The sequence below is a fragment of the Micromys minutus genome (assembly GCF_963924665.1).
Source record: "Micromys minutus genome assembly, chromosome: 2".
NCBI classification, from domain to species: domain Eukaryota; kingdom Metazoa; phylum Chordata; class Mammalia; order Rodentia; family Muridae; genus Micromys; species Micromys minutus.
This window is the reverse complement of record NC_137971.1, coordinates 58,979,123-58,991,253: the sequence shown is the minus strand read 5'-3', so window position 1 is coordinate 58,991,253 and position 12,131 is coordinate 58,979,123. Positions and strand designations below refer to the sequence as shown.

The window sequence follows — 12,131 nt, the reverse complement described above, 5'->3', positions numbered from 1 at the left end:
GCCTTGCCTGGTCTCAGTGGGAAATGGCCTTAGGCCTGCTGAGATTTGATGTACCAGGGTGGGTTAGTACCTTTGTCGGGGGGGGGGCTCCCCTTCTCTAAGGAAAAGAGGATAAGGGAATGGGGAGGGGTGTGAAGTTGGGACTGGAAGAAGAGGAGGGAGGGGAATTTGTCATCAGGCTGTAAAGTGAATAAATAAATTAATGAGGAAATAAAAGAAATCTAAACTTTGGAATGCCACCAGACACTAGGATAGAACCTATTACGGCTGTTTCCCCAAACTCATATAAAGTTTAACTTATTCTTCATACTTAATTTTATACACAGAGAGGTGTAGCTCTTGCACCATATTAAAGAAACTCTTTTTGTAGCATATACCAAATGCCACAACTGATCAAAATGCAGAGACCAATTGACTGTGAGATGCTCAGTCATAATGGATGCTGCTTAACTCAATCCTGCACCTAAGTCTTGAGGACCATGGGGAAGGAGTGGAAAAACTATGACCCAGAGGATGAAGAAGTCTGCTACAATATTGTGTCTTCTGTATATGGCAGGGAAGCTGTACCTACAAAACCTCAAGAATAAGGTTATTTAAACAAAACCTGGACATCGATAACTCCAGTTGGCATGCGAATATTGATGGTAGAAATCTAAAGAGTGGTAAGCACTTGGTGACTGCTGAGAGGAAGAATTGGTCTTCTCCATGGACCAGCCCCTTACTTGGCTTTTCCACACTAAGTAGTCAGCTCTAAATGCACATAAATATCAGAAACACTCATGTGCAATAGGTTGCATTTATATATTTATTCACATCTATATAACAATGATACCAATTAAGAAAAACAATGCCATGAAAGAGAGCATAGAAAGGGCTGAAGGGATGAGGGTGGGTTGATATAAACACTAGACATATGAAATTTAAAACAAAGTTTCAAAAAATGCAAAAATTAACTAATTAATCACATCATTGTTAAAAGAGGAATAATAATAAAAAAAGAAACGGAAAGGAATAGGGATCAACCAGGAAGAGAAAGAGAGGTCAACAGGCCACCAGAGTTTAGCATATGAACCTGAGACAGCCCAGCCTAGAAGGGAGGATTTGGATGGGGCACAATAGGTTTCTGAAGAAGTGGACATCTCCTGAAGAACAGCATCTGTGCTCACAACTTCCTTTCTGGATACATCCTCCCTAACAACATGCTTCCATGCACACAGCAGAACATCCCTGCTGCATTAAATCACAGGGGGAGGACCCTGGAACCAAGAGCTCTCGTGCATCTAGCAAACTTCTGCTGACACCCTCCAGGATGGCAGCAAGCTTGACCAGAAAAGCAGCTGATTGGCATTGTCCATGCAGAGTGGGCAGCAGGAAAGGCAAAGGCAGGCCCTGTCTCCTCACACATGCCCAAAGCATGGCAAGAGCCTGCACCAGAAACCTATTTCAAAGGTACTAAAAAGTGCAAGGATTTTTTTTGTTTTTAAAAGAGATTCTACTTACAAAACAGAACAATTGCCCTAAAACCTCCAGATTGCCTTACATCCCCAGGTCCCCTGCCTACTGAGTAGGCTTTGTGGGTAAAATGACAAAATGGGCACAAGGCAATGTACAATGTACCTGACTCCCATGACTGCTACAAGCTGAGAGGGCTAGGAATACACAACATCTACATTTAATGCTTCTTGGGGATTTCCTTAACAGTTACATGGTCCCAGGGCTTCCCTGTGAAGTTAGCAGTTCAACAGTTGTCTCCTATGGTTCAACTGGGTTCGTCCTCAGAAAAAGGCACAGAAACCTCTACCAAACCTCTGATCCCCAAATCCATCAGGGCTGAAAGCGGTGGGGCTGCCACAGGCTCAGCAGCAGGACAGAAGTCTCCGGAGTGCAACTTTGACATCCTTGTTCCTCAGAGTGTAGATGAGGGGGTTCAAGGTGGGTGCCACCGAGGTGTAGATGACAGACACCACCTTGTCTTTGTTCAGTGAGTAGCTGGATGAAGGGCGAATATAGGTGTAGATGACAGTGGAGTAATACATGGTGACCACGATGAGGTGTGCAGAACAGGTGGAAAAGGCCCGTTGCTTGCCCTCAGCTGAGCGTATCTTCAAGATACTGGCCACAATAAAGCCATAGGAAAGGATGATTACAGAGAAATTTCCTACAGCCAGGAACACATCTGTAGCAAAGGCCATGGCCTCGTTCAATTGCGTTGGAGCACAGGAGAGTTTCAACAGTGGGGGAATCTCGCAGAAGAAGTGCTCTATCACATTGGAACTGCAGAATGGCAGACGAAGTACCAGACTTGTGTTCACACTGGTGTTAGTCAGACTAATGGACCAAACAATGCCAGCCAGGAATGCACACACCCTGGGGCCCATCCAGGTACTGTAGTGCAGGGGACAGCAGATGGCTACAAAGCGGTCATAGGCCATAGCTGAGAAGAGCAGAAGCTCTGCCCCCAGGGACCATGTGAAGAAGAAGAGCTGGGCCATGCAGCCCCCATAAGAGATGGCCCTTCCCCCCAGCATGCTGTCCAGTAGCTTGGGTAGGATAGTAGAGGTGCAGAGGATGTCCACCGCAGCCAAGTTGACCAGGAAGAAGTACATGGGGGTGTGCAGGGCTGGGCTGGCACTGATTGTCACCATAATGAGCAGGTTTCCTGAGAGTGCAGCCGTGTATAGGCAGAGGAAGCTGAGGAGAAGTGGAACCCGAAGGTGAGGCATTTCTGAGAATCCCAGGATGAGGAACTCCGTGACCAGTGTCCCATTCATCACAGAGCTGGGGAGACCTCAGGATCCAGGGGCAGTGGGTTTTCTGTGGCAGCTCTGATAGTATCTGGAGACGAAAGACATGCTCCAGTTCCAGTTGGTGCTAAGGACCCAACCCAGATATGTGAGACCCAGCTAGAGCCCAAACCTCAGTATTACACGGGGTAAGAATAGAACTCTGTGCCAGCCAAGGCTGCAGGCTTCATTCTAGATGCAGGACTTCTAGGAGATGGATGTGGCTCCTCGTAAGCCTTAGAGATGCAGAATCTTCCTTCACTGGGAGGGTTTTTTCCCCCAGACTTTGAGGGGTATGGACCAGGAACAGTAACATTCTATAGGGTGAAAGTCTGTGTGTCCTGGTAGCAGGGGTAGTTGTGATTACCTTCTGTTCAAGAGTTCAGACAGTGGGTGGGAACCAGGAAGAAAGAAGGAGGATGGTAAAGTGTCCCTCACCTGTCCATGTAAGACGACAAAATGTAAAACAGCATCAACCATGGTCTTCACAGGTGACTGCTGCACTCACCTGTACAAATTGTAGTTCTTCACATGTGTACCAATGAAGCAGGGGGATTGAAGGCTTTAAAGTAGGGTGCCTCAGTAGAGCACCAGGCAAGACCAAGCCCTGTCTCACACCTGCAGCCACGCAGCCACATATTTATGTCAGAGTTAAAAGTCTGCAGCTGAATATAGAAAGCCTTAAGCTGAATATGCCAAGATACATTTAAGAGCCAACTTCCAATTGATAAGGTGGACAAACTATTGATTATGTTTATGAGTACTGGAACTCAAAGTTTGCTTTTGCAAATATTTCACCAGCTTCTATTTGCTTATGAAATATTTTTATCATTTTCATGCATCTGTATAAAGCCAAAATCATACAATGATTTGGGCTTGGGCCTCAACACTCCTATCAGACTCAGAGAATGTTTGGGAGGTGAATGAATATTTCAAGGTTGTATCCCTGTAGGGGCAGCCAGAAAATAGTAGATCCCATGCCCCATAGAGTGTGCTCCCTGGCACAGTAGATGTTATAGATTTCAATGTGAAATCTGAGAATGGGGTACAAGGAAAGAAAGAAAAAGAGGTGAGGATAGAATTACACAGAGAGATAGGAGGACAGAGACGAGACAGAAGCACAGGGACAAGAAGGTGCCAAAGTGAAAGTAAGAAGAGACAAAAGTAGCAATGTGCACTGCCTCTCCCACCCCACCCCCACATACAGGGCAGTGACAGATATCGAAGCAACAAAAGACAAAGAGATCGAGAAGATACAGAGGGTCAAAGAACTGCAAGACAAAAAGAAATAGAAAACAGACAGTCAGAGAGCATACATAAATACAGAGACAGAAAAAGGAAGAGAGAGAGAGAGAGAGAGAGAGAGAGAGAGAGAGAGAGAGAGAGAGAGAGAGAGAGAGAGAGAGAGAAAGAGAGAGAGAGAGGGGGGGGAGGGACAGAAGGGCAGAGAGATATACAAATTAGGAAGATACAGGGAGGCTCCAAGAGGAGATTATGCTATGATTTGTCCAAGTTTTTTTTCATATGCTTATATAATTTTCTTGAAAACACAAGCTTAAGTTATCCCCTACACCTGGACACACAGTTAAATTCAATAACTCAAACCTATTTCAAAAACTCTGTCATTAAAAATTAACATATGTACATTAATAATCAATACAAAACTCACATGGTAAGCCTATGGCAAGGATCTTCCAAGGTGTCTTCTCCAGAAACTTGTTTCTCAGCACCACACAGACAGACAGACAGACAGACAGACAGAAATCACATGTGTGCACATGTGCATGTGTGCACACACACAAGCACACAAAAAGAGTTGACTATCGACATTCATTAGAAAACAGAATCAGATTAAATTTAAAACTTCTAAAGAGCAAATGGAGCCATTTCTAAGTACAGAGGGGACATTAAGATATCTGTGTGAGGACCAGGGGCCCTGCATCCTCTATTATAGAAGAGATAAGTGCTCACAGAGAGAAACCGGGCCCTGAGGGACCAATTAGGTGGAACCTCACCGGATTCCTGAGCAGGACTGGCTAGGGAGGTGACCAAGCCTCAGGCAACACAACACACACTTGTAGGACTGGTGACCCAACGGCAGACTGTCTATCTTGCTACCTAAGGACTTGCTGTCTACCAATTATCACCAGTGACAGCAGAGGACAGAGGGAGCCCTTGGGCAGATCAGGGGATGACATTAGTGCCCTGAACCAATTAACTCCCCAAACCACAATCTTCCAATCTCAAAGAGCCCCTCCTTCTAGATAAAAACACTTGAGAAGCTAAGGTCAGAGCTCTCTCCCCGGCCCTGACTGCTGTCCTCTGGCACAGACTGTCACAGGTCACCATGCAGTTTCATCTCCTCTAAGGGCATCTTGTCCTCGGGCTGATGTAGCTGTCAGAATTCTGCTTTTATGTCCACTTCCCTCACCCAGTGAGCAAGAACAAACTTCACCTAAGTACAATAACATCCAATCCCAGACCTGAAGTGAATGACTTGCCCTTAGCAAATGGTGCTAGACCAGGGCTGGTCCGGGTTCAAGTAGCTGCTCTCACCACAGAAAGGTCACATGACTGCTATGGCTCTTTAGGGACACAAACCATTTTATGTTGCAACATGGCTAGTTGGTTCTTCTATGATCATAGCAAACTACAGGCCCTGTCTGACTCATGGGCTCTGGCCAGGGCACCTCTGCAGGATGGAGCTGGACCTTTACATAAACTCCCCTTGCTTCAGTAATCAGATTCATGCCTTAATTGTCTTCTTGGATTCAGAGGCCTTATCAGATCTCACTTGAAGAAATAAGGGCTGGTGTATTAGCCAACCATCTTCTTCAAGGCCTTTCCTGCTTCTGCCTGCTCCACATTTTTCACACTACCAATATGTATTCACTGAAAACTGTGCCTCAGGGCACATGATTCCAGCCTGTGGTCCAGCCAGGTATGTAGTTAATCAACGTTTTCTGGTCATAGCCATGAACCATGTCCCAAAGCAACCTGGGAACACTTCTGGACTCACTAGGACTCTCCCTACTCCACAAAATGCATGAGGCATGGTCAGCCCAGTGAGAGAGAAACTGCATTAGTGGCGCAAGAGCTTCAGCCATGCATTCAACATGCTCAGCTTCCTCCTATGTCTCTGATCAAGAATAAACCTTCAACTCTCAATAGGACATAATCATGTAGAGACATGGAGAAGTTCTCAGTGTCTAACCAGGTCATAAAAGCCCATCAGCTGGTACCAAGACCTCAGTGCACAAGTCTCTGGGGTGAACAATCTCCTGTTAGAGGAAACCATTTGTACATTGGCTTTTCATGACATTGTTGTTTTCCTGAGAGAAAAAACACGAGATGAAGTGTCTAGAGTTATCCCAAATTACTGTGAAGAGCTGAATTAGAGATCAACCTGCCTCTTCCCCTCAGCTCTGTGTTCTGGTTGCACTTTCCTGGAATGGCCTGAGATGCTTTCAAACTCACAGTCCAAAGCCAGGTACAGTAAAAATGAAGTCTACCTCTCAGGGAGCCATGCCTGTATTGCCTCCATTGAGAGTTAAAACAGTTGGGCAAGAGGTCAAGGACCTGACTGAGTGGGTATAGGGAAGGGGAAGTTGGAAAGGGGAAGTGGAGCAGGTAGAGGTGTCAACCTTCAAAAGGTGGGTTAGCCTTAAGATAATGTACTTTTCCTTCCTAGGTTACCCCACCACCACCACCACACAGTCCATGGGAGCTGCCAGGAGGCTTGGCTGGGTCTGCCAACTTTCCTGAGTCCTGAGTAGGAGGGATAGGAGGACTAAGTCTTTTTCTTTCAGGTGCTAGACAGAGTATAAGTATGCCTTTGAGCTCCCTAACAGTGCCAGACGCTCTGTCTCTTGTCTGTCTGCTGTGCAGTGGTGTGGACAAGGGATAGATGCTCTCCCAATCCCAAGCCTTTTTGCCAACTCTGAGAGGAATTAGGCCTGGCCCTGAGGTCATGAAAGCAGGAGAAACGGCCCCACCCCTTCTTGGGTGAACCAGCTGAACAGTGATGGAGAGCTGGCTCTGGTAATGTGGGTGTGGGAGAGCCTAACTCAACTATTACCCAGACCCAGATCCAACATCTACCCCATCTATGAACTGCTGTAGAAGATTGCTTCTGCAGATATATTACACAGGTTAACAACAGAATATCTGAGAGGAGTTCCAGTGAAGGTCCAATATCAATAGCGTAACAAAAGACAGAGGTCTCAAATGAGACCAATGACTCATTGCAATGAACATTTGCAAATAAAGATGTTTGAACAAACTGGTATATTGTGTGACACATTGTGATGTGCTGTAGCTTCCACAAGAATATTTTTGTTTTGTTTTGTTTAATTTTATTTTCTTTATGTGTATGAGGGGGCATGTTGCAAGAGCAAAAGGCACATACAAAGGGATGGAAAAATAAATTGGACTGAGACACATTATGTGAAATTCTCAAAATATCAAAAGTTTTTTAAAAAATTATTACATTACATGTCATATACTGAAGAACAAAGAGAAAGTAAAGTTTCTTACTATGACAAATGATATCAAGAAAAAGCAACAACTTGTGAGTACTGAAAACTTTATTTTCTAAACACAGAAATTACCGTTAATATATGATAGTGAAATAACCATATTAAATACAATTAGAATATCTAAATTAACTACTACATAGTTTTCAGTTTTCAGAATAAAGCATAACCTGACTTGGCTACAAAAATATATACTTTAAATATAGGGGTAATAAAGAAAAACAAGAAAATACAATCAAACAGGTAGAGGTCTTTAAAGAGGAAACAAATAACTCCTGTCATGATATGCAGGAACATACAATTAAACGAGTGAAGAAAATAAAATAAATAAATAAATGAAACTGCTAGTTATGAAGGTGGAATAAAAGCAATAAACAAAACAGAAACTGAGGAAATTCTGGAGATGGAAAACCTAGGGAGGAAAACAGAAAGAACAGATGCAAGCATCACCAACAGAATATAGGAAATGGAAGAATCTCAGGTGTAGAAGATACAATAGAAGAAGTTATACATCAGTCAAAGAAAATGTTAAAGCTAAAACATTCCTGACGCAAACATACAGAAAATTTGGGATACCAAGAAAAGACCAAAACCTAAGAATAACAGAAATAGAAGAAAGTGAAAAGTTCCAACTCCAAAGCCCAGAAATTATTTCCACCAAAATCATAAAAGAAAATCTGCTCAACCTAAAGAAAGAGATGCCTATAAACATATCAAAAGCTTATAGAATACCAATTAGTCTGGACCCTAAAAAATTTTTTTCCTGCCACATGATAATCAAAACACAAAAATCTACAGGACATAGAAAGAATACTAAAACCATCAAGGGGAAAAGGCAAGCAACATAAAAAGGCAGACTTATCAAAATTATACCTGAATTCTCAACAGAGACTCTAAAAGCTAGAAAGGCTTAGACAGATATCTTTCAACCTCTAACAATCTACAGATGCCAACATAGACTACTATACCCAACAAAACTTTCAATCACCATAGATAGAGAAAACAAGATCTTTTTAGATAAACCCAAATTCCAAAAGTATCTAGATGTGAATCTAGCCCTACAGAAAATACTAGAAGGAAGACTCCAACCCAATGAGGATAACTACAACCAAGAAAACAAAGGAAATAAGCAATGGCATAACAGAAAAAGCAAAGGGTGGAACACACACACACACACACACACACACACACACACACACACACACACACCACTAATATAAAAATAACAAGAAATAACAATCATTGGTTACTGATATCTCTCAACATCAATGGTCTCAATTTCCCCAATAAAAAGACACAGGCTAACAAAATAGACAGAAAAAAAAAAGGATCCATCATTCTGCTGCATACAAAAAACACACCTCAGCAATGAAGGTAGACATTACCTCGGAGTAAAGTGCTGAGACAAAGTTTTCCAAGCAAACTGAGCAAGCTGGAGTAGCTGTCCTATTATCTAATAAAACAGACTTTCAACCAAAACTAATCAAAACAGACAAGGAAGGTATTACATACTCATCAGAGGAAAAATTTACCCAGATGATACCTCAATTTTAAACATCTATACCTCAAACACAAGGGCATTCACATTTGTAAAAAAAAATTGCTAAAGCTTAAATCATACATTGAATCCCACACAATAATAGTAGGAGACTTCAATACCCCACTCTCACCAAATGATACATCATCTAGACAAAAACTAAACAGAGAAACAATGAAACTAACAGAAATTATTAATGCAAATGGACCCAACATATCTATAGACTATTTCATTTCATCCAAACACAAAAGAATATGTTCTCTTCTTTGCACCTCATGGATCCTTTTCAAAAACTGACCATATAATCAGTCACAAAGCAAGCTTGAACAGATACAAGAAAATTGAAATAATACCTTGTATCTTATTAAACCACCGTGGATTAAGTTGGACTTCAATAATGGCAAAAACACCAGGAAGCCTACACACTCATAAAAATGGAACAACTCTCTACACAATGATCTCTGGGTCAGGGAAGAAATGAAGAAAGAAATTAAAGACTTTCTAGAATTTAGTGAAAATAAGGTAAAACATACCTAGATTATGGGTCACAAGGGCAGCAGTGCTAAGAGGAACGTCCACAGCACTATGTGCCTCCATAAAGAAATTAGAAAGTTCTCATACTGGCGACTTACAAGTACACCTGAAAGCTCTAGACAAAGAAGCAAACACACCAAAGAGGAGTAGAAAGCAGGAAATAATCAAAATCAGTGTTGAAATCAGCCAGTTAGAAACAAAGAAAACAATACAAAGAATCAATGAAAATAAGATCTGGTTATTTGAGAAAATCAACAAGATAGATAGACCCTTATTTAGCTAAACTAACTGAAACACAGATAAACAAAATAAAGTGAACAAAATAAATAAAATAAACAAAATCAGAACTGAAAAAGAGACAGAATGACAAATAATGAAGAAATTCAAAGAATCATTAGGTCCTACTTGCAAAGCCTATACTCATTAAATCAGGATTTCCTGGGCATGTAGTCTATCACTTCTCTATACTAACATCGCAATTGCTACCAATCACAGTGGCTCGGTTATGTACCAATGTTTGTTGGGTTAGATATTAATATTTGCTCAAGCTGTGTTTCTTCTTTCTTGACACAGTGCATGGGTTGGCAGAAAAATGAAGAAATTGAAGTGGAGAAGAAAGGGAGAAAACACAGTATGCACATTATTGTTTAAAGGTTTTAAAAGAGAAAATGAGAAAATGTATGTAACACCTTTTTAGCTGTGGAAAAAAAAATAGATGTAAAAATAAAGGTGTCCTGAGTAGTCTCTGTGCCAGCAGAATGTGTGAATTCCAAAAAAGAAAGAAAGAAAGAAACAGAAAAATATGTGGGGAGGGAGAGAGAGAGGGAGGAAAAAAGGGAGGGAGGGAGGAAGGAAGAAAGGAAGGAAGGAAGTTTTGTATACATAAACTCAGTCAATATTTTATCTTCTGTCCTAGCACTATAATAAATTTATCTTTATGACCTTTGGTTAATTGTTTTACAATCTCTTAGTTTCTGAGTAGTAGAAAGTCTGGTTATTATCTGGAAGCAATTAACTGGTGGCACATGGGAAAATGGCAGAGTTCTCATTGCAGTTGGGCTTCAATTCTGAGCCTTTCTATCACTGAATGTAGGTGGTGGTAAAAGCCAGTAGAAATCCCATTCACTGTTGCTGATAGTATAAAAGGCAAAATCCCTGATGAAAACTTTGTTACAACACTCAGCCTCTATGCAGCCTGAGACCCCCACAAAGCCATTCTTTGTCACTTGCTACAGAGAAAGAAAAGCATGGAAGAGGGTTTGTACAATTGTTTGTGGAAGCTGGTTATAAAGGTGTGTTTTAGCTGTAGAACACAGTGCTCACCAAAATAGAAAAGAACAAAATTCTGGCGACATAAGAGAACAGGAGTGAACCTTTAGATGGCATAGCAGTTAAGCACACTTACTCTTCTTGCAGATGGCCTGGGTTCTATTTATCCACCTACATGTTGCCTTATAGTCATCTGTCACTTCATTCTAGGAGATCTAACACCCTCTCCTGACATCCAAGGCTACCAGGCATGCTTTTGGTGCACATGCATACATTGAGTCAAAACATTCCTACATATAAATAAAAAACATTGTGCTATGAAAGAGCACACATGTCAGAATGTGTGCTGCATGTTGCCATTTGTACAAACTTCTACAACACACAAAACTGACCTGAAGCTGAAATATCAGGACAGAAATGACTACCAGAAAAAGCACTGGTGATCTCAGACATTCTGTGCTCTGACATGACATCAGATTCTGTCATGTGTCCCAAATAGTTCATCAATAGCTGGATCAAGACACATTGGTAACTTTTGCCTGCTCAATGGAAACAGGGAAACACCTTCCTGAGGGCAACTTTGACATCCTTGTTCCTCAGAGAATAAATGACAGGGTTCAGTGTAGGGCTGACTGCTGTGTACAATAAGGCAACCACCTTGCCATTCTCCAAGGAGGATCCAGAACCAGGTTGCAAATAGGTGTAGATGACAGTGGAGTAATACAGGATGACCACCACCAGGTGGGCAGAGCACGTGGAGAAGGCACGCTTCTTGCCCTCTGTGGAGCGGATGCGCAGGATACTGGCAATGATGAAGCTGTAGGATACCATAGTGAACAGAAAGTTGACCACACCAAAGTACACATCTGCGACGACAATCATGATGTTGTTGAGGGTGGTTGGGCTGCAAGACAGAAGCAGCAGTGATGGGACTTCACATAAAAAGTGACGGATTTGGTTGGGGCCACAGAAATTGAGTCGCGCCATCAGGCCAGTGTGCACAGATGTGCTGGCTGCGCTGATCACCCACACACTGCCCGCAAGCAGGACACAGATGGGCCAGCTCATCAGCATGCTGTAGTGCAGTGGGCGGCAGATGGCCACATAGCGATCATAGGCCATGGCAGTGAGCAACAGCAGCTCAGCCCCTAGAAACCAGGTCAGGAAGAAGAGTTGGGTCATGCATCCCTTGTAAGAGATGTGGCTGCTCTTACCCACCAGACCCTCCAGCAGCTTCGGAAGAACAGTGGATGTACAGACGATGTCCAGCAGGGCCAGGTTTGCAAGGAAGAAATACATGGGCGTGTGAAGACTTGGGTTGAGGCTGATGGCTATGATGATGAGGGTGTTTCCTGCAAGAGCCAGAATGTAAAGAAGCAAGAAAAAGGCCAAGAAGAGAGCCTGGAGCCCAGGATCCTCAGAGAGTCCCTGCAGGACAAACTCTACCACAGTTGTGTAGTTGTCTATTGCCAT

The 12,131-nt window shown here is 42.6% G+C and overlaps 2 protein-coding genes across 2 annotated transcripts; both read right to left on the bottom strand.

Moving 5' to 3' along the window:
- Nucleotides 1-1,856: 1,856 nt before the first annotated feature.
- On the bottom strand, nucleotides 1,857-2,771 carry LOC308417243 (olfactory receptor 13G1-like; the record flags this gene model as incomplete). The annotated part of the gene is made up of 1 exon (XM_080912407.1): nucleotides 1,857-2,771. One exon carries the CDS (start codon nucleotides 2,769-2,771, stop codon nucleotides 1,857-1,859), a length of 915 nt encoding a protein of 304 aa, XP_080768533.1.
- An 8,430-nt stretch (nucleotides 2,772-11,201) lies between these two features.
- On the bottom strand, nucleotides 11,202-12,131 carry LOC308417239 (olfactory receptor 13A1-like; the record flags this gene model as incomplete). The annotated part of the gene is made up of 1 exon (XM_080912403.1): nucleotides 11,202-12,131. The coding sequence occupies one exon, from the start codon at nucleotides 12,129-12,131 to the stop codon at nucleotides 11,202-11,204; it is 930 nt and encodes a 309-aa protein (XP_080768529.1).